Raw genomic sequence first — 22789 nt, forward strand, 5'->3', positions numbered from 1 at the left:
AGGCTAACTGAGGTATCTGTCACCTCAAATGTCAATCAGTTCTTTCTGTTAGAAACATTCCAATTCTACTCTTTTAGTTATTTTGAAATATACAATAAATTATTGTTAACTACAGTCACCCTATTGTGCTGCCTAACACTGGATCTTATTCTTGCACTAACTGTATTTTTGTACCCTTCAACTATTTCCTCTTTATTTCCCTGCTCAACCCCCCACTACCTTTCTCAGTCTATGGTAACCATTATTCCACTCTCTATCTCAAGTTCAATTATTTTAGGTCTCACATATTAGTGAGAACATGCAATCTTTTTCTTTCTGTTACTGGCTTGTTTCACTAAACATAACGTCCTCCAGTTCCATCCACGTTGTTGCAAACCACAGGATTTCATCCTTTTTATGGTGGAATAATATTCCAATGTGTGTATGTACCACATTTTCTTTATCCATTATTCGCCGATGGACATTTAGGTATATTCCATCTCTTAGATTTTTGTGAATAGTGCTGCAATAAACATGAAAGTGCAGATATCTTTTCAATATATTGATTTCTTTTCTTTTGGATATATACCCAGCCGTGGGACTGCTAGATCATATTGTGGTTTTATTTTTATTATTTTTTAAGAAACTTCCATACTGTTCTCCCTGCATGTGGTGGCTCACACCTGTAATCTCAGCACTTTGGGAAGCCAAGGAGGGTAGGTGACTTGAGCCCAGGAGTTTGAGACCTGCCTGGGCAACATAGGGAGATAAAAGTTAGCTGGGCATGGTGGCATGTGCCTATAGTCCCAGGTACTTGGATGGCTGAGGTGGGAGGACTGCTTAAGCCCCGGAGGTCAAGACTGTAGTGAGCCGTGATTGCGCCACTGTATTCCAGCTCGGGAAACAGAGGGAAACCCAGTCCCAAACTACAATACAATACCCAAACTAAATAAACTAAGCTAAAATAAAGAACGAAACTAAACTAAAATAAAATTTATATTTCTATCAGCAATGTACAACTGTTCCTCTTTCTCCACATCCTTGCCAGCATTCTTGTTTTTTGCCTGTTACTGCCTGTCTTTTAAATAAAAGTCATTTTAACAGGGGTGAGATAATATCTCACTGAAGTTTTAATTTGTATCTGTCTGATAACTAGTCATGTTGAGCATTTTCCCACATACGTGTTGTCCATTTGTATCTCCTCTTTTGAGAAATGTCTATTTAGATCTTTTGCCCACTTTTAAATCAGATTACTTATTTTTCCTATAGAATTTTTTGAGTGACTTATATATTCTGGTTATTACTCCCTTATCAGATGGGTAGTTTGCAAATATCTTCTCCTATTCTGTGGGTTGTCTCTTCATTTTGTTGACTATTTCCATTGTTGTACAGGAACTTTTTAGCTTGATGTGATCTCATTTGTCCATTTTTGCTTTGGCTGCCTATGCTTTTGAGGTCTTACTCAAGAAATCTTTGCCCAGACCAACGTCCTAGAAAGTGTTTCTCCAACATTTTCTTGTAGTAGTTTGATAGTTTGAGGTCTTAGATTTAAGTCTTTAATCAATTTTGATGTGATTTATGTATAGTGGGACACAGGGGTCTAGTTTCATTCTTCTGCAATGTGGATATCCAGTTTTCTCAATACCATTCATTGAACTGTCCTTTCTCTGTTGTGTGTTCTTGGCACCTCTGCTGAAAATGAGTTGAGTATAAATGCAAGGATTTATCTCTGGGTTCTCTATTCTGTTCCACTGGTCTATCTCTTTTTTACTTTTATTATTTTTTAAGAAACTTCCATACTGTTCTCCCTGCATGTGGTAGCTCACACCTGTAATCTCAGCACTTTGGGAGGCCAAGGTGGGTGGGTCACTTGAGCCAGTACCATGTTATTTGAGTTACTACAGCTTTGTAAATATTATTTGAAGTCAGGAGGGATGCCTCCAGCTTTGTTCTTTTTGCTTAGGATTGCCTTCACTCACTATTATTGATCTTTTGTAGTTCCACATGAATTTTAGTACCGTTTTCTCTATTTCTATGAAGAATGTCATCGGTATTTTGATAGAGATTGCACTGTATCTGCACACGCTTTGGGGACTGTGGACTTTCTGACAACATTGATTCTTCCAATTAATATGAACATGGAATATATCTTTGTTTTTGTGTCCTCTTTAATTTCTTTCATCGATGTTTTTATAGTTTTCATTGGAGAGATCTTTTACTTCTTTGGTAAAGTTTATTTCTAGATATTTCTAGATATTTTAGTTGTAGCTACTGTAAATGGGGTTACATTTGTAGCTATTGATTTTTGTACGTTGATTTTGTATCCTGCAACTTTACTGAACTTTTTTTGGTGGTGTTTTTAGGTTTTTCTAAATATAAGATCATATCATCCGCAAACAAGGATAATTTGACTTCTTCCTTTCCAATTTGGATGCTCTTTATTTCTTTAGAAGAAATGGGACACCTTTCTAGACACAAAAAACCTACCAAGATTGAACCATGAAGAAATCCAAAACCTGAAAAGTCCAATAACAAGTAACAAGATAGAAGTAGTAATTAAAAGTCTCTCAATAAAGAAAAGCCCAAGACTTGACTATTTCACTGTTGAATTCTATCAAACATTTAAAGTCGAACTAATGCCAATTGTACTCAAACTATTTAAAAAAAAAAAAAATCGAGGAGGAGGAAATACTTCCAAACTCATTCTACGAGGCCAGTATCATCCTGATACCAAAACCAAAGACAAAACAAAGAAAGAAAACTACAGGCCAGTATTTCTGATGAACATAGATGCAAAAATCCTCAACAAAATACTATTAAACCAAATTCAACAACACATTTAAAAGATCATTCATCATGATCAAGTGGGATAAATCCCAGGATGCAAGGATGGTTTAATTCACATGAATTAATAAATGTGACACATCAGATCAACAGAATGAAGGACAAAAACCACATGACCCTTTTTACAGATGCTGAAAAAGTATTCAATAAAATTCAACATTGCATCATAATAAAAACTCTCAAAAAACTGAGTATAGAAGGAATATACCTCAGCATGCTGAATATACCTCAGCATGGTATGTAAAACAAACCCACAGCCAATATCATACTGAATAGCGAAAAACAGAAAGCCTTTCCTCTAAGGTCTGGAATAAGACAAGGATGCCCACTTTCAACACTTTTATTCAAGAGTACTAGAAGGCCTAGCCAGAGCAACTAGACAAGAAAAGGCATTACTTTTACAGTATTTGATTGACAAATGTCATCCACATGAAAACCATACATACATAATAAAATTACATTGATCAAAAGAGATACAACACACGTGCACATCTGTGCTCACACAAACTCAGAAGCTAAAAGTCTACTTATCACACCAATATTGTATATAATTTCACATTTAACTCAGAGGTTTTCTAAATTTTAAAATGTCTTTAGGCTGGGCGCAGTGGCTCAAGCCTGTAATCCCAGCACTTTGGGAGGCCGAGACGGGCGGATCACGAGGTCAGGAGATCGAGATCATCCTGGCTAACACGGTGAAACCCCGTCTCTACTAAGAAAATACAAAAAACTAGCTGGGCGTGGTGGCAGGCGCCTGTAGACCCAGCTACTCAGGAGGCTGAGGCAGGAGAATGGCGTAAACCCGGGAGGCGGAGCTTGCAGTGAGCTGAGATCCGGCCATTGCACTCCAGCCTGGGCGACAGAGTGAGACTCTGTCTCAAATAAAATAAAATAAAATAAAATAAAATAAAATAAAATAAAATGAGTCTTTAAAGTTAAATCAGATGCGTAAAGATGTAAATGTAAAAAAACCCTGCTATGGACATTAGAAAAAAAATCAAAAGAATGTTATACAATCCTGGGCATATGAGGAAGGGAAAACTATCATAAACAGAGGAGAATTTTCAAGTGTCTAAATTATAACTAAAAACAAAATAAACATCACAATACGGTAGGATAAAATTACCTGCAATGTATATAAGATGACACACAAAGAATGACAATAAAATAAGAAAAAGACAAATACAGTAGTTTCCCCTTACCTGCAAGGGATATGTACCAAGACCCCCAGTGGATGCCTAAAACCTCAGATAGTACTGAACCCTATATACCTTTTTTTCCCCATAAATATTTACCTATGATAAAGTTTAATTTATAAATTAGACACAGTAAGAGATTAATGACAATAATATGGAAAAACTATAATAATATATTGTAATAAACATTATGTGAATGTAGGTCTATCAAAGCATCTTCTTATTTCCTGGCCATGGTCGACCATGAGTAACTAAAGCCATGGAAACTGAAACCATAGGTAAGGGGGGACTATTATAACCTGTGATTAAATTGGGTAAAATAAATATATTTAAATATGTTAAAAGTTACTAGTGATAAATTCACAAAGTCACATTTCTCCCCAATACAATGGCAAAAATTTTTTAAATTTGAAAAGAAAACAGATGCTGTCAAACACTGTAAGATTATATGTGACTAACACCTTTGTTCAAAATATTTTGGCAGCATCTACTAAAATAAAATTGCAGCAACTCTTTACCCAACAATCCACATTTTAAAATCTAACCTACAAAAATAAAAGCACCATTGTTACAAATGTGTGTAAGGATGTTTACTATAACACTGCTAAAATAGCAAAACAATAAAAAAAACTGAAAATCCATCAAATGGCATATGATTTTAAAAATTACATGTTGTGGGGTGGGGAGATGGGGGAGGGATAGCATTAGGAGATATACCTAATGTAAATGATGAGTTAATGAGTGCAGCACACCAACATGGCACATGTATACATATATAATAAACCTGCATGTTGTGCACATGTACCCTAGAACTTAAAGTATAAAAGAAACAAACAAAAGATCAGATTCCTATAACACACATACACAAATTACATGTATACATATTAAACTAAGGAATATATGTACATATTGATCTGCACTCAATAAATATCTGAGCAACTATTATGTGCCTGACATCTATACCAGGTGTACTGAATGAGCACGATTTGTTAAGAAAAAAAAAAAAAAGAAGCAAGTTACTAAGTAATGTATCAAGTATGATCTCTCTTTTTTTTTTTTTTTACAAAGAGAGTAGGGGAAAATTGTGCGTACCTTGTCATATATGTTTAAATACATATAACACAGAAAAGGTATACTCTAAAATGAAAAGTGTGTTTTTTTATTTTTTTTTAAGAGACAGGATTTCACTCTGTTGCCCAGGCTGGAGCACAGTGGTACAATCATAGCTCACTGTAACCTCAGACTCCTGGGCTCAAGCAATCCTCCCATCTTAGCCTCCACAAAAGTTTATTTCTTTAACAGGTAGGAAACTATTAACTTTTTCTCTGTAGTTTTCTGCATTGTTTCACTCATTACAATAAGCCTGTGTCATTTTTCTAATGAAAAAAAAAAAAAAAAAATCAAAAGACCATCTGTTGTTTCCAAATGGGTAGTTTTTAAGCAAAACCCCAAAAAAAACCCTTAAGTAAAAAGATGACGTTTTATACTAACAATACTTAATCTGTCATGTTTCTCTACAGATCACCTGTGACAAACAAGAATAGGAGCCATATTTAACAAATTTGGAGGAACACTCTGTTAAAAACAGTATTTCAATGTTTTAAGATATGTAGACTTCCTAACAAAGACAAAAATGGTCCTTTGCTCATGGTGTCATAAAAGCCACATTTGTCCAAAGACCCTGCATTTGATTTAATTAATCAAAATGGGGATTTTCATGATCAGCCAGATTGGGGCCTCTCAGAGCAGAACAGTCTTCAAATGCAGCCCTTTTCTCTGGCTTCTTGAAAACTCTGAGGTACTCATTTGGTACATGTAATCTGGTTATGTAAACAATAAGTTCACAAATTTAAACAACATATTGCTTATTGTCAACACAAATATTATTTTAAATTTTATCAAATATTTTCCTTAAGGAATTTAGGCTAAATAAAATATTCTTAACTCAAGGGTATCTGACCTTTATAAATGAAATCACAGGAGAAATATGCATTACATTCACATGGGAAGAAAAAAAGCCAGATAAATGCACATCCTGTTGTGAATTTATATTGATGCTATAAAAACACTGAGTATGCAGGTAAAGTGCTATGAAAACACTGAGCATGCAGGTAAAGTGAACTGCTTTACTGGTAAACCTTACATGACTTGAGGAGAGTGCTAATAAGCAACTGTATAAGTCCACAGAAAGGCCAAAGCCCTGTGAATCTCACATTGCGCTGATCAGTCAAAAACAGCACATGTGGTGAGGCTACCAAATGTGTAGGCACCATCTGATAAGCCAAACCAAAATAAAAATCGATCCTAAACCAGAAAATGAGTATTTTATCAATATATTCTCCAGAAAGAAATGTTACCTACCAGACTCTATTTTATAAGTGAATACCATATAGTACTACTACTGAATTTCCATGTTTTTTAAAAGGAACATCAATAAAGAAAGAAGATAAAATTAAAGACAAAAACTTACTGCATTGGCACGCTGATCCCAGTCATGTTTGTCATCTGACAAAATTTCCCTGATTTTATTTAATGTTTCTTCGAGTTCTCGACTAGAATAAATCTTAAAAAAAAAAGATTCAGAATTATAACAGTGTTTCTTGCCATGAACAACATCAAAACTATGCCCTGATGTTTAAAATAATCTTTCACCTACTAAGTTTATTTCTCATTCTAGCACCATTTCTAATGGAGAATAGAAATACATTATAGACAACAATAACACAAAACGCTTTTTCTTCCTTGTTACCATTTTTGCTATTTCTTCCCTCATAAATAACTTCAAATATGCTCTTAAAATGCTTTGTAATTTTAAAAACAAGATGTCAAATATCTAAGAATAAATAAAAGTCTAATTTCTCAAAATGACTTCAAGTGTATAACCTATCTTATTGCATTCATATACATATTACACAATATTACCAAAAGGACATGTTTTAAGTTAGTTTTGATTTTCTCTCTTCTGTCATGATAAACTATAGTCAGGATAGCTACATGTTTTGTTCCCTCTGGAGCCAATCCTTTGTCAAACTGCTATTCACCATTATTTTTTCATTCATTTAAAAAATATTCACATAACACAAAGGTACTATGCCAGGCAATGGGGAGGACTATGGTTAGCCAAAATAGACACGGTCTTTGCTTTATGGAGAGTACAATCTACTCAGGGAGATTTTAAAAATCAATCAAATATGAAACTACAAATAGGAAGTCCCACAGAAGAAAACGAAAGTTTATACATAAGAGGGGTATGACCTATGAGGAAAGTCAAGATTGAGCTGAGAGCTAAATAATGTGTAGGATATCATTAGGCAAAGTGGAGAGATTTGCTTTCCCTAGAGAGTTAATATCATGTGCAAAGGCTCTGTGACAAAGTAAATGAAAGAAGGCCAGAGTAAGGAATAAAAAGTATAAAGGGAACTGGGAGAAGAGCCAATGACCCAGGTGTGAGGATGGAACAGCTATAACCACATTGTTGACCATGGGAGGAGACAATGCAGAGGAATTAGAAATGAGAAATAGGCTCCTGGTGATACCAACTGAGTCTCTTCATCAAATTGCCTTACATTTTTCACTTTCAACGCTATTAAATTCACCTTTTGCTTAACAGAGAGTAAGAGCAAGAGAGAGAGAAAGAGAGTGCTTGCAAACGCAAAGGAGAGCAAGGCATGAGACAAGGCTGGGACGAGGTAGATGGTGACCAGGTAACATTCTGTTATGTGGTTAAAGAAACTTCTGAGCTAGCTCTTTCCTGCCTCTCACCTTCTCTTCACAATACCCCTCTGCCATTTTCCAGAATGTTCTACCACCCCTAATCTTATGATGCATTCCCCTGGAACACAATGCAAGGTTCCCCTTCCTCCAGTAAGGAAGAAGAGAGTCAACTCAAAAATGTACTTCTTTAAACATTCTTTTAGCAGGTATACAAGTAAAAGAAGCTTGAAAACCCACTAAGTTAGGTATCCATTGCAGTAGAATGATTCCTAGGTTTCTAACTTTTGTAACTGATTAAGTAATGGTTTACACACAGAGAATACTGGAAGACCATTATTTCAGTTTCAAACAGGATAAGTTTGAGGTGTCTGAGACATCTGAAAGAGGGCGTCAGGTAAACAATCACAGTGGACAAAATCATTTTGGAACTCAGGAGAGATGTGGCTTGGAGGTTAAAATCTGGGCATTACCTAGATAAAACGTAGGAACTGAAGCCAGCGGTTTGAAGGAGGTGACTCAGTAAGAAAACAGAGAATGAGAAGACAGGGCCCAGAACTAACCCTTAAGAAATTCCAATATTCAACAGCCAAGTAGAGAAGGATGTGCTTATAAAAGAGACAGAGATGAAGTGGACAAAGATGTAGAGGAAATAAAATGGAAGAACATTACATCACAAGCACCTAAAATTAAACGCCAAAACAGTGGCTATAGTCAACAGTGCTAAATACTGATAAAAGAACAAGGAAAAAAAAATTCCAAACAGGTTGATTCTGGTGCCTCAACGATGATCAGTGATTTACTCAAGACCTGTTTCAACGTAAGAATAAGCTAGAAAGAAGTGGGATGAAGTGAGTAACAAGTTATAGAAATACCAAGTACAGACAACTCTTTTGGAAAAGCTGACTGTGAGGGTCAAAATAAAAAATAGTGTCTGGAAGATACGGAGTCCAGTGAGACTTTTGTTTTTTTAATTGAAGAACCCAGCCACGTTAAGAGATAAACAGAAAGAGCTTGAACCCACATGAGATTACTGATTGTGTAAATGTATTAAGGAAGCAGAAAATACTAGGCTTTGGAGCACTGGTGGAGGTGCTGACCTTTGAAGAAGGACCATGTTCCTGGAGCAACAGGACAGAAGGAATGTACAGTAGAGAAGAATGTTAACAGAAAGATCATGCTCCCATTTGATGGTGACTGCTTATTTACTAAAGTAAGGGGCTGAGAGAAGAGAGGAGGACAGAGACAGGCTGATGGATAGAAAGGAAAGAAACATGTCTGATAGCTATATTAAGCAGAGAAATAACTGATCACAGAAACATAGTAAGGATATCAGATTACTGAGGGCTCATTTTATGTGAATTCCACTAAAAATCATGAGCCCTAACATGTGACTTTCTCTAACAGCACGGTTTCAGGACATAGAGAAAATAAAAAGTTGGGAATATCCACAGTTGTAGGTTTGTAAAATCCGTATTTTAAAAAAATCACTGTTTAATACTTTGTTATGGAAAAAAAAAAAAACAGAAAAGGAAGGGATTTTAGTATATTATGTACAGTCCTACCACAAGAAACCATGGTATCAAAGCTCAGATAAGAAGGAAATCAAAGCATAGATGCGAAGGAAAGTATAAAGTGATGGATGATTAATTGAGAGTGAGTAGAAAAGACAATGGACTGAAGATCCTTGAAATCATGCAGAAGTAGTTGTTAGAACTTCAAAAAGCAAGGGAATCCTGGTCAGTAATGAGATACTTCAATTAACAACTTCGGAAACATAACAGTAACACACAGATGATATCAAAATCCAACGTGTGACTATGAACTGGGTGGCTATGGTGAAAGTGAGGAGGAGGTCTAGAAATTGAATTCATCAAGAATGTGTGAAAATTTAGGAAAATAATAATAGCTAACATACACTTCTTACACTTCATCTGTACTGTCATAGCTAGCCTCACAATAACCCTTGGCATAAGTACTAATAATTCCCATTTTAAGATGAGGAAACTGAAGTACAGAGGGTTAAGTAATGTACCTAAGGTTACACAGCTAGTGTGGTAGAGCTGGGATTCAAACGTAGGCAGCACTAGAATGTTGTCAAGATCAGTACATGCCAATAATAAGAAGGCTGGCCAGGGAGTATGAACCTCATATAAATGGGTATAGGAATAACGGTCACAAAGTAATAATGAGGAGTGAAAGCACAATAAACTTATTATCAATTACTAAGAGTATGAGAGCCAAGAATAATAAACAGCTTTATCTTTAAAGAGGGTAAAAAAAAAAATCAGATTCTAATCAAGGAAAGAACATTGAATGGACCCTTTAAAAATGGGGTTAAAGCTTAGGGGAGTTGCTGCTTATGAAAAAGATGTTTCCAAGGGAACAATGGAAGGTGTGGAACATTTACAGGGTGGTGAGGGTGGCAGAGAGGCCCAGCTGGAAGAAAGCAATGAGTAATTGTAAAATAGCCTTTTCCCCTTCATACAGTTGAGTAGCCCTTGGCTGCCCATACCATGATGTTACCAGTCTGACAAGAACATACTGAACAATAAAAATATTCAAGTTCAACTAAGTTTTACTGATTGTTCCTACAACACTAATCTTCCCCTTGTATGAAAGGCTGTAAAACACAAAAGGAGGAAGTGATATGTTTTCCCTATTATTTAAAAAATATCTTAAAATAAGAAAAAAACATATGTCTCAATAAAGGGATAAAATACAGTCAAACCAGAAAACTTTTTAAAGCTTTCTTCTAACTTTTTAAGATCTTAAATACCTTAAGGACAATTTTCCTTTCAGAGAGCTAAAAAGGTAATACAGGCAACAGAAGGTAGTTCGCAAGTAAAGCGATGTGAGAATATTTTCAAATAGACATGCTAAAGAGTATTCACACCCATCATGCTGGTAAAAATATTCTGAGTTACAACAACAAGTATTGGCAAGGATGTGATGAAATTAGAACTATCATACCTTTCTCACAGGAGTCTGAACTGGTACAACAACCCTACAGGGTAACATCTAAGTAAACTTAAAGATTATAACCATGCAATTCTACTCCTGTGTTTATACCCTAAAGAAACTCCTACTTACAAATAATCAAGGACATATGTACAAAAATATTCATTGCAAGCTGGTGTGGTGGCTCACGCCTGTAAGCCCAGCACTTTGGGAGGCCAAGGTGAGGAGTTGGAGACCAGCCTGACCAACATAGTGCAACCCTGTCACTACTAAAAATACAAAATATTAGCTGGACGTGGTGGCGGGGCGCCTGTAATTTCAGCTACTCAGGAGGCTGAGGCAGGAGAATTGCTTTAACCCAGGAGGTGGGAGGTTGCAGTGAGCCAAGATTGTGTCACTGCACTCCAGTCTGGGCAACAGAGCAAGACTTCATCTCAAAAAAAAAAAAAAAAAAATTCATTGCAGCATGATATGGAATAGCCAAAAACCAGAAACAACCTATAAACGCACTGTGGTCTGTTCATACAATAGAATACCACCTATCAATCCAAATGAATGAACTAGAATCACAAATTTTACATTGGGAAAAAATATAAATAACACCACTGTAAAAAGTCAGGTTGTAGAATGTTACATACAATATAACATTTATGTGTAGTTGTAAGTCATGGAAATAATACTCTTATTTATGCATGTGTCCACTTTACTTCAATAACATCTGTATGAATGACTTCCAAATTTCTATCATCAACTAATCTAATACTCTGTGAGCTCAAAACTCATTAATTTAAGAATCTGAACACTGCAGTATAATGTGATTCAACAATATGATTCAATTCTATTTCAGCCTCACTGAAAAATCACTTGAAAATCTAATTGTACCAACAAATAATGGCTTGGTGGTAATAAGCCAAATATTTTATTTATATAGCTATTTAACAAAAAAAAAATTCTTAAAAAGGGACAGAGACAAATAATTATACAAACAGGCACATAGGTAATATTCATGGGGAGTGCCACTGGTAGCCTTACCTGAACAGAAGGGACATCTGTAAAAGCTTTTATAAAATCATCTTCATCAACTGCTCCAGCACCTCCTTCCTTAGAAGCACCTGCTAATTAAAAGGAAATTAATTTCCTAAGATTCATTTTTAAGCATCTTAACATTAATGACAACATGAAAAATAAAACTCTTTTGATATCAACAAAAGTATAATTTTGAGGGATATTCCATTTTATAAGAAAGCATTTAAAAAATCTCCAGCTTTCAGAAAGGTCAAGGTACTTTGTAATGCCGATTAAGTATAAGGTGCTAGCCTAGGCTGGTTGTAATATTCGAACTATAAGAACACAGCCCTGAAACCCACCTCCCTATTCAATGCACTTGCAAACACACATAAACATAAGGATAAACGTTTTAAAAGTTGAACAGCAACTTAAAATCAGTAATTGATAGAGTGGTGCAGAAAATCTGTGTATGCTACCATGGTCAGGAAAGCATTCATGAAAGAAATGAGAGTTGAAATTAAACTTAATTACACAAACAAATCTTCCGTTATTGCACATTGACAATAAAAAAGTAAACTTAGTAGGCAGTAGTTATTGAAGAGCCAATAATTAAGCTATTCTTTCAGCTCTAAACCTACTCTCCTATATATACTCTGCTTTGAGATGCTGAACCTAGTATTCATTAAACCAATTTTTCTGTTGATTTTAATGGTTACCTCTCCTCTTAAACTCTGGCAAAGGGGGTGTTGGAGAGAGACTGGAAGTTAAAGGAAGGGACCTGTTTCTTCCTGACTGCTTTCCATTCTTTGCAGTAGAATCCTAACAACTCTGGTAGACCACTCATTCCAGGAGCAGCACCTGACTCCAGTTTGCAGTTTTTCTAACACTCACTGAATCAGCTCACTGGGCCATCACATAGCACCAACTAGCTTCCACCCTCTCCTTAGAGGTCTGAGTCCCAGATCTGTGGAGTCCCTGAGTTCTCATTCCTGAATGCAGGCTCCTTTTACAATGTGACTTTGCAGCTCATCCTATCCAAAAACAAAGTCCCCAACCAATAAGTGGGGCAGAGTACCCTACAATTCTTGAGTTGAGACAAGAGAGGCTAAGGCAGTTCTGACTGATGATTCCCCAGTGTCAAGCAGGAATAAATCTTCTCTGGAAGAAAGTTGTTTCTGGTAGGTCCAAAGGACTCCCACCAAGTTCAAGCAATGGGTTCACAATCAAAGATCAAATACACAAGAAGGCAAGAGTCAGAGGCAACAGATAACAGATTTGAGAACTGTCGATATTAGAATTGTCCAGTACAGATTACAGAACAGATGTGTATATGTTTAAAGAAATCAAGGATGGACTCAAAGATGACAATCAACAAGAGGCCACTAGGAATAAACAGATGAACTTGGGGGTAGGAGGATGAAACAACTTGAACTGAGTAATACAACAGTTGAAATTTTTTAAAAAATTAAACATATTTAAGAACAAATTAGAGAGCTGGAAGATACACCTGAATACATTACCCAAAATGTGGCAAAGAGAAAAAGGAAATGGAAAGACATAAAGAGATACAAAGGACAGCATGAGAATATCTAATTAACATACGTCTATTGGGGCGTCTGAAAGATATTTAACAAGATAACAGCTGTGAAATTTCCAGATTAATGAAACAAGAATCTTTATAAATTCAGGATGTGCAACATAACCCAAGCAGGATAAATAAAAAGAAATCCAAACCTAGAATTTGGCGGTGTAACTGCACAACTCCAAAGACAGAGACAGTAATCAGAGAAAGAAGAGATCACCTAGAAAGGAACAACAATTTGAACAACAGATTTCTCAAGTGCAATAGTGGAAGCCAGGGAGAATATACTAATAATATCTTGCAAGTTTTGAAAGAAGAAAATATTGGCAAAATATTATCTAAATTGTGTACTTAGCAAAAGTAATTTTTTGGACTACAAGTGGAAAAAATTAGATGCGCTGAAAATGAATATAACAAAACTGTCATTACTATTTAAAATGGTATGATGGTATCAGGGAGTGGCAAACTTTATCTATAAAGGGCCACACAGTAATATTTTAGGCTTCAAAAACTGAAGTGAGATAATGTATAAATTAACTGTTCAATTTAGCCATTCTACAATGGATATGTATTTCAAAACATGTGGTACACAATAAATACACATAATTTTAGTTGTCTATACATATACACACATATATATAGTAAAATCATTCAAAATTCAACTTTCTAAGGTAGCTGGAAATAAAATCAATATACAAAAATCAATTTCATTGCTAAGTACTAGCAACGAAGTTAGAAATTTTTAAAGAGTGAAAAAATTTGGGAAAATAATAATTTTTAATGTAATATTAAAGTACCGAAATAAATGGAGAGCCGGGTGCCGTGGCTCACACCTGTAATCCCAGGACTTTGGGAGGCTGAGCCAGGCGGATTGCCTGAGCTCAGGAGTTTGGGACCAGCCTTGGCAATATGAAGAAACCATGTCTCTACTAAAAATAAAAAATAAAAAATAAAGAAAAAAACAGCCAGGAGTGGTGGTGTGTGGCTGTAATCTCAGGCACGAGAATCGCTTGAACCTGGGAGGCAGAGGTTGCAGTGAATGTGAGCTGAGATCGCGCCACTGCACTCCAGCCTGGGTGACAGAGCGAGACTCTGTCTCAAAAAAGAAAAAAAAATTACAAATGAAATAAATGGAGAGATACTCCAAGCTCATGAACAAGAAGGAATGGTATCATGAAGTGTCCAGTCTTCCCTAGGTATTGCAATAATAATCAAGCTTCCAAAAAGGTTTCTTGTGGAACTTGTCAAGCTGATTCTAAAATCTGTTTGGAAGAGCAATGGGCCAAACACTCCCGCAGAGGAAAAGAGGGGCTACTTGCGCTGCCAGACATCAAGACTTACAAAGTTTTAGTGCAGGGATAGATCAACGAACCAAATAAATAAAATGGAAAGTTCTAAAACAGACCTACAAATGTAAGAAATTTTGATATATGAAAAAGAAGTGACTCAGATCAAAGGGGAAGGTAGAAACTATTCAATAATAATGTCCCAAAATTCAACAAAATGCAGAGACAACGGATTATTCGTTTTTTTTTTTTTAAGTTTTTCCTTGTCCAGTATTAAAACTTACAGTAGACATTCTACTTCCCTTAGGAAAATGGTAGGCATCCAAACTCAAATCAAATATACAAACAAATATTTCAAAACCCACAGAGAGCAAATAAAATTACCCATATCCCTTGTTTTTAATACAAATAAGAGACAAATAACACTTCAAATTTCATTTCAAGTAAATGAGGAAAATATAAACATCCAAGACAAGCAATGTTACAGAGCCCTTATTGAAAAAAATCAGAGGAAACTGTGTAGAAAAGAATCCTGGTAGTTGTATAACGTAGATACCAACTAAGGTTCTCTCTAGGACAAGAGGTAAATAGCAATTAGAAGCGGGAGGTATCCTTTTGAATCTTGGTGTATAAAGAAAAGGAAGAAACAAAAGATAAGGGCTCTGTTCAAATAAGACGGTAATCACAGAATCAGAAGTAGAAAGCCCCCAACAAATCATGTAGTAAAGAAGGTGCATTTCATTATACCAACAGAAGAGGGCACTCTTAAACTTAAAAACTAAGCAAACCTTTTTTTCCTGGCCTCAAGGAATCCACTTGTTTCTTGAGGTCTATGAAAATCCAATATATCATCGTAAACAAAATAAATAATCTGACATCTATACTGTTCTTCAATAAGAAAACAAAAGAACAGAAATATTTTCTGCTGATAAAAGTAACTCCCTAAAATTAAAAAAACACCTACCAAGAAGGAAAAAACTATAACATAATTCTCCAACATAAATTCAATATAACTAAACAGCAATTATAGGTATAAAAGAAAGATGAATGAGAATATAAAAAATTCTGAATATATATTAAAGATATGAAAAGACAGCTGGCTAAAGTCAGGAAAAAATTTTTGTTTGTTTATTTGTTTTATTTATTGAGACGGAGTTTGGCTCTGCTGTCCAGGCTGGAGTGTAGTAGCGTGATCTCAGCTCACTACAACCTCCGCCTCCTGGGTTCAAGCGATTCTTTTGCCTCAACCTCCAGAGTAGCTGGAACTACTATAGGCACACGCCACCACACCCGGCTAATTTTTGTATTTTTAGTGGAGACAAGGTTTCACCATATTGGCCAGGCTGGTATTGAACTACTGACCTCAAGTGATCCGCCCACTTCGGCCTCCTAAAGTGTTGGGATTACAGGCGTGAGCCACTATGCCTGGCCAAAAATTTTGTTTAAAGACAAAATCATCTGAGAAATAAACAGTAAATTACCAACTATCCAAGAGAGAATAAGTATATTCTGGTTGGAATTTTAAAAGCTATAAAAAATATTCTTAGGACAACTGAGAAAACTTAAATATGTAGATGAGCTGACTAAAAGGAAGTGAATATATAGGTTAGTAAATTTACAGAAAATAAAAGAGCTAGAGAAATAAATAACATCACAAAGAAATGAGACAAATACAGAACACAGGACAATCTTAAAAAACAACTGGCCTAGACTCCAAAAAGTCAATGTCACAGAGATAAAAACTGATGAGGGAACTGTTTTACAGATAACATTATAGAATTCTCAGGTGTGGTGGCTTGCATCTGTAATCCCAGCACTTTGGGAGGCCAAGGCAGGCAGATCACTGGAGGTCAGCAATTCAAGACTAGCCAGGCAATATGCTGAAACCCCGCCTTTATTAAAAATACAATGGGCATGGTGGTGGGCACCTGTTGTCCCAGCTACTTGAAAGGCCGAGGCAGGAGAATCGCTTGACCTGGGGTGCGGAGGTCGCAGTGAGCCGAGATCACGCCTCTGCACTCCAGCCTTAGCAAGACAGCAAGACTCCATCTCAAAAAAAAAAAAAAAAAAATCTGAACTTCACTAGAATATAAACTCCAAGAGGCCAAGGTCTTTTGTTCATTTACATTTCCCACACACTTCAAAACTAGCAGCACACTAAAAGCCTTCAGTAAATATTTGCAAGCTGTTGACCAGACAGATAGGTAGAGGAAAAAAATGCAAATTAAATAATCATCATTTTTTACCCATCACAATGGCAATAATTAATGAGGCCGGTATATTCAATGCCGCAGAAGGTAAAATATTGTCTTCATTAAAATTAAAAACACATAAAGCCTTTGATTAAACAATTCCATTTAGAGGAATTTATTTTATAAAATAGAAACAGGAGAATTTCGAAACATGTAAGTACATGAAGATCTGAATTTTCTGCAATGACTTAAGCAGGCAAACAACCTGCATGACATCGACAAGGAAAGAGTATATTAAATCATGGTGCATCAATAATGTGGAATACTGTATCACTAATTAAAAGGATGCAATAGCTGTCATTCTTGATGCTGAAGGATGTTCTGTGAAAAAAAGCAACTTGTGAAGTTTTTATTAGTATGTTTAACACGGGAAAAATAAAACCTAATATGAGTGCCTACAGAAATGAACATGGAGTAATATGTTGAAGAATACATATCAAACTTAACATTAGTTACACCTCAGGGTGATGGGATTAGAGAAGCAAGATGTTATTAAAGTTTTTTAAAACTCTCCATTGTTTGATTTAACAATGAGGATGACTTTCTTTTTAAAAATCAAATTATGTCTTTCAATTCTTTTCATTAGTAAGAAACACATAAACTGGTTTTTAAAGACAGAAATGATCAGTTAATGAAAAAAATAGTTTATATTCACAGGTCCTTTATAGAAACAATGCTTCTTACCAAATCAACTATATTAGAATGTAAGTGATAAATGTAAGCTGAGCACGCAGTTATTATAATTTCTACTTCATATGGATCAACTATAATGATTCTACCTAATGGAAAATTCTTCATATGTGAGATCTATAATAGTAACATTTCACTCTTTTCTGAGGTAAACCTTCAATTTGTATTCCCATAAGAGACTTCACAATTTTCTAACACCCAAATTTCAGTCAAAAAGTACAGGCAAATAAAGTATGGGAGGACCAAAATGCTAACAATAATTAACACTAGTTGGCAGAATAATGGGCAGGTACTGTATCTTTTTGTAGTAAGTTTAAAACCATGAATTAAACATTCCATACGGTCCTTTTTTTTTTTTTTTTTGTTTGAAGACAAGGTCTCGCTGTCACACAGGTTGGAGCACAGTGGTGTGATTACAGTGCACTACAGCCTCAGCCTCCTGGGTTCAAGTGATCCTCCCACCTCAGCCTCCTTAGTAGCTGGGACTATAGTTATGGGCCATGACGCCCAGATAATTTTTGTATTTTGTGTACAGACAGGGTTTCGCCATGGTGCCCAGGCCGGTTTAAAACTCCTGGGCTCAAGTGATCTGCCCACCTCCACCTCCCCAAGTGCTGTTATTACAGGTGTGAGCCACCATGTCCAGCCCTGATATGGTCCTCTTTGTTGATTAACATGGAGCCTTGCACATAGTAAGCTCTATATACAAATGTAAATAGAAACAGTAACTTATCCACAGAAAGGCTAGGTCTTCAGTTGGCCTATTCAATTTCTCTTAAAGATTTTGAATTCCTCAAAAAATAAATCTTGCACAATAAAATGTCTTTGTCACTTTAATTGTTGCACAGGAGGTAAAACAAAACTGGTGTCAAATAATATTACAGTAAAACACATATTCTTATACATAGTAAGAAATGACGCAACTTACTGTTTTATAGTTAAAATAATTTATATGTTATTTACTCAAAGCATACGTACTGTATAATCAAAGTTAAGACAGAAAGCATCAGGGATGGATAGTCAAGGATCTGGGATTCACAGTAATTTCAGACAGACTGGTGACTGGCCAATCCCTAAATTCCAGATTTCGATAATAGTGACCTGCTATACGGGATTAAAAATAATAAATATGTACCATATGCAGTATTACTTAGGAGATTACCCAGAAATGATACAAGAGGAAGCCCCTGACAGTGGGTCAAGCACTGGGTTCTCGTCTCATCTTGTCTCATTAGATGGTTACTAATAACCATCTGATCTTGGGCACATCATTCAATGCTCTGAGGCTCAATCTCTCTTCCTGAATCTGGGTCAGATCATCTTTAACACCCCTTTAAGGTGAAAATCTTCTGAGTTTTAGTATCTTCTTCAGTAAGGGAAGAAGAGAGGAAGAAAACAAAACCAAAACACAGAAGTGTTATTTGGTTTCACAGAAAGCTCAAAAACAAAATAATTAAGGTCTACTAGTCAAAATTTGGGATTCCAGAATTAAAAAACAAAATTCTTAAGATTTGTTTTATTACATATACTGATTCTTGTGATCTTTATTTGTTCAAAAGAAAACAATTTTGTTGTCTGCATGAAGGGAAAAATGGGAATAACTAGCATCATTTGTAGAAAATAGATATTTGGACATTCTTAAAATTTCAGGTTAGACATAAAGTAAAGTAAAACAAATAGAAAATATCCTAAAGATTATTAGTAAGTACTACTATATGTAAAATTGCAGTAATCACCTAATTATAAGAACTGAAAGTTAAAACGATTTCAAAGTAGTCTTTGACATGAGATAGAAACAATACAGAGAAAATACACTGTCCACTAGAGTGAGTGAGTGAGTGAGTGAGTGAGTGAGTGAGTGAGTACAAGAGAACTTTAAGAATTGAAGATTTGGTCAATGATGTGTCTCAATGATTACATACAAGCTTCAATAACAAATCATTAACCTCAAAATCTGGTACTAGTTATTTCTAAAATGATAATTATATCATCATCTAATTCAACTCTTATTTTTAAAGAAGAGTAGCAGCCAAAATGATTGATACAGGAATAGGGATATTATTGTAACCCAGAAAATAAACTTGAAGAAGGCAATTTCAACAAGAAAATACTGAAAAGCATTTCTATTTACAATGTAAAAATTAAAGGTCTGCTTATTCCAAATGCTCTATTTTGCTGGGAATCATACTAGTTGAGCTTTAAAACGACTGATTTATGGATGCCGAAAAGTAGTGATCATTTCTGTAGATTACAATCTCAGTGCTATAGAATCTAAAAGAAACCTTATTTACCAATAGAAATTAGTATGATGGCAGTATAACAAAGTGATTTTTGTGCTTTGTCCTCTTACTAGATAAATGACCCTGGGCAAGTTACTTCTCTAAATTGCAGTTTGCTCATCAGTAAAATCAGTTTGCTCAGAGATGTTCTTATATACATGTATTCTTTCATTTAAATCTCAGAATCTTTCATTTTGAAATTTAAATGAAAGAATATATATAACAACATTAAAGAATTGTATTAAAAATTGTTACCTAAAATACTGTAAAGACATAAATATTTTAAATAATCAGGTACTTTCAACAATTCTAGTAACCATTGAGCCAAAAGAAGAAAAATGTGTTTATCTAAATTCGTATTATGAAGTTAGAAGTGTTATTCAGAAAACAGACTATTTGAGAATTTACTTTATCCTTATTCTAATTAGTAATGCACAAAGTTAACACTTTCAACACTTACATAATATGGATTTTTATAGCAATGATATTTATATTGGTATGAACCTAGCCATAGCCTTTTTTTCAAGTCTCCTTGGCTTAAAGGCTACACAATTATTAATACAGCATGAGAAAAAAAGGTTGGCATATGAAGGCCAAAGAACAAAGCAAATTAACGTACACTAAAGATTAAACACAAGACTTATGAGCTTTAATTAACTGGATAGGATACTTTGCTAAAAATAGCATACAGCCCTAATCTTGATAGATATCTCTGGAAGAAGTAAAATACATTCCAAAACTACAAAAGCAGATTAAGTCTCGATTCCAAAGAAGCTCACTGTATTTTTTTTTATTTTGGTAATCTTACTTGAAAATGAGATTTGTCAAACCCAGTGGGCTGTGTCAAGCTTATGTCACTATTATACATTTCCACCTACTATATTCCTTTAATTAGAAGCTAATTACATTTATCTATTTATTATATACCTTGGAATAGCAAATAATACATTTAGACTGAATCACCACCATTCAATGTAAAATCACGGGAAAGAGAACGTATAGTCCAGAAAACAGAATAGTCATGAAGAAAAACAGAACAATCTTCAAGTATTTGAAAGCATGTTGACAAATAATTCATTTTCCCCGCATATGCTACAAGGAGGTAGATTTTAATGCAACATAAAAAAGAATTTGTTTATTCAGAATTGAAATGGCTTGTTTCTGGAAAATACTTTGCCAAACTGAAAGAATGCTAAAAATCCCTACTCTTTCGATCCAGTGAACTTTAGAAATTTATTCCAAAGAAATCATTGCAGATGTGCTGAAACATATATATAAAAGAATGCTGACACGGTTTATAGAAGGAGAAAAGGCTTACGGCAACCTAGGTATTGTTTAGCCATGAATAATTTTCAATTAATAATTTAAGACAATGAGAAAATGCTTAGGGTAAAATATAAGTTAGAAAAAACTATATAATGAATAGTGCCAATTTTGTTGTTCTCCCAAGAAAATATTTGTATACGTAAAAATAATTGGAAAAGTAACTGGAAGAAAAATCATAATTTAGCAGTTGATTATGTCTATGTGTAGTGGCACAGCAGGTAATTTTTGTTCTAAATTTTAATTCAGAGCAGATGGTACTACTTTAGTCAAGTTGAATAATCATCTATCAGGAATTTTATTTAAAAACTATGTGACTCCCAAGGTCTTTTCCAACTCAAAAATTCTACAACTGTAAGAAAACTTTCCACAACCAATTTAAAAATCAACAAGTCTCTCTGCCAAGACCAGAAAAACTAAAGTTAAATTTTCAAAGAAGGACTGACAGCCAAGAATGGCATTTATTTCAGAAGTAATATCAATATCCTCTGGCCAGTAGCTCTTTTCTTAGATAGAAAAATGGGCAATGAACCTAAATGAGCTGTGATTAAAAAAAAAAAAAAAAAAAAAAAACAAGAATATACCTGCAATTGCCAAAACGAAGAAAAAGAAGGAAGAAGAGGAAGAGAAAAAGGAGAAAGGAACGAAGGCTTCTCCCTTATTTTTGGCAGAAAGGCTGCTGCCTAGATGGCTAATAAAATCTTTAAGTGATTAATTACTATAATCATGAAAGCTACTTAAACTTTTCATTTAACTGGTAGGAACAGAAACTACAAGAATGGGGGTGGGGGAGCTTAAGAAAGTTTATCCTTTTTACAAAAGAGTATCTGATTATATCAATATGATTAATATCAGAATTAAGTGGTTCATGATAGGTAATTTTCAATTTTCTTCTAAAAAGATACCAAATCATGAAAAAAAAAATTATAAACCACTGATTCAATTCATAAAATGTTAAATATTATCACCACAAATCTCAAATATTCATCTATTTTGAGCTAAAAAGACAGTTTCATAAAATTATTATAGTATCATAGATTAGAATTCTGTAATTCAAAATTAAGAAAAATATTTTCCTTGTAATGACTGAAGAGAGCTATTTGTTATAAAAGGAAGAAACCAAAAAATGTCATAAACTTTTTACTAGCGGTAAATAGGAATGCAACATAATAACTATCTTCTAATAGGATATCATAACTAACATTTGGATGAGAATATAACCATAAAATTACAAGACAAAAAGAAAATAATTAAAAATCTAAAGTACAGATTACTTGAAACATCCAGAGAAATCAGTAAGACATTTTAATTTCAGCTATTTAGTTACATCTGCATATATATGTATATGTATACACAATATGTGTATGTATATATATCATACCATCTTTATTGCTAATTATATGACACAGAAGATAGTTTAAATGAAATACTTATGATAGTTTTTCTATATTTAGAATCTCATATGATGGGAAAAAATTGGAGGTTGTATAGAAAGATCAAGGGAACACAACTCCTTATGGAACCTGGTCGAGATACATAGTTTATTTTTCTTTCCTTTTTGGTTTTTAATAAAAAGTACTATAGACAAAAAGAAAAAAAATTCTCAAGACCATGATTTTCTCACCAGTTATTATAAACAAGGAAAGATCTGTTTTCCCAAAATATCACAACTAAGACA

The 22789-nt window shown here is 34.6% G+C and overlaps 1 protein-coding gene across 1 annotated transcript in view; it reads right to left on the minus strand.

Annotated features, from left to right (window-relative positions):
* LOC105539461 (CLIP-associating protein 2-like) overlaps window positions 1-22789 on the minus strand; it is a gene marked incomplete at its 3' end in the record, with an annotated part of 134965 nt that overhangs the window by 40573 nt on the left and 71603 nt on the right. Inside the window, exons 9-10 of the mRNA XM_011979751.1 lie at window positions 11724-11803; window positions 6490-6582 (exon numbers count right to left, since the gene is read on the minus strand). Of these exons, the coding sequence (XP_011835141.1) occupies window positions 6490-6582; window positions 11724-11803 (173 nt within the window). The remainder of the gene's footprint in view (window positions 1-6489; window positions 6583-11723; window positions 11804-22789) is intronic.

This window comes from Mandrillus leucophaeus, unplaced genomic scaffold, assembly GCF_000951045.1.
Source record: "Mandrillus leucophaeus isolate KB7577 unplaced genomic scaffold, Mleu.le_1.0 Scaffold2057, whole genome shotgun sequence".
NCBI classification, from domain to species: Eukaryota; Metazoa; Chordata; class Mammalia; order Primates; family Cercopithecidae; genus Mandrillus; species Mandrillus leucophaeus.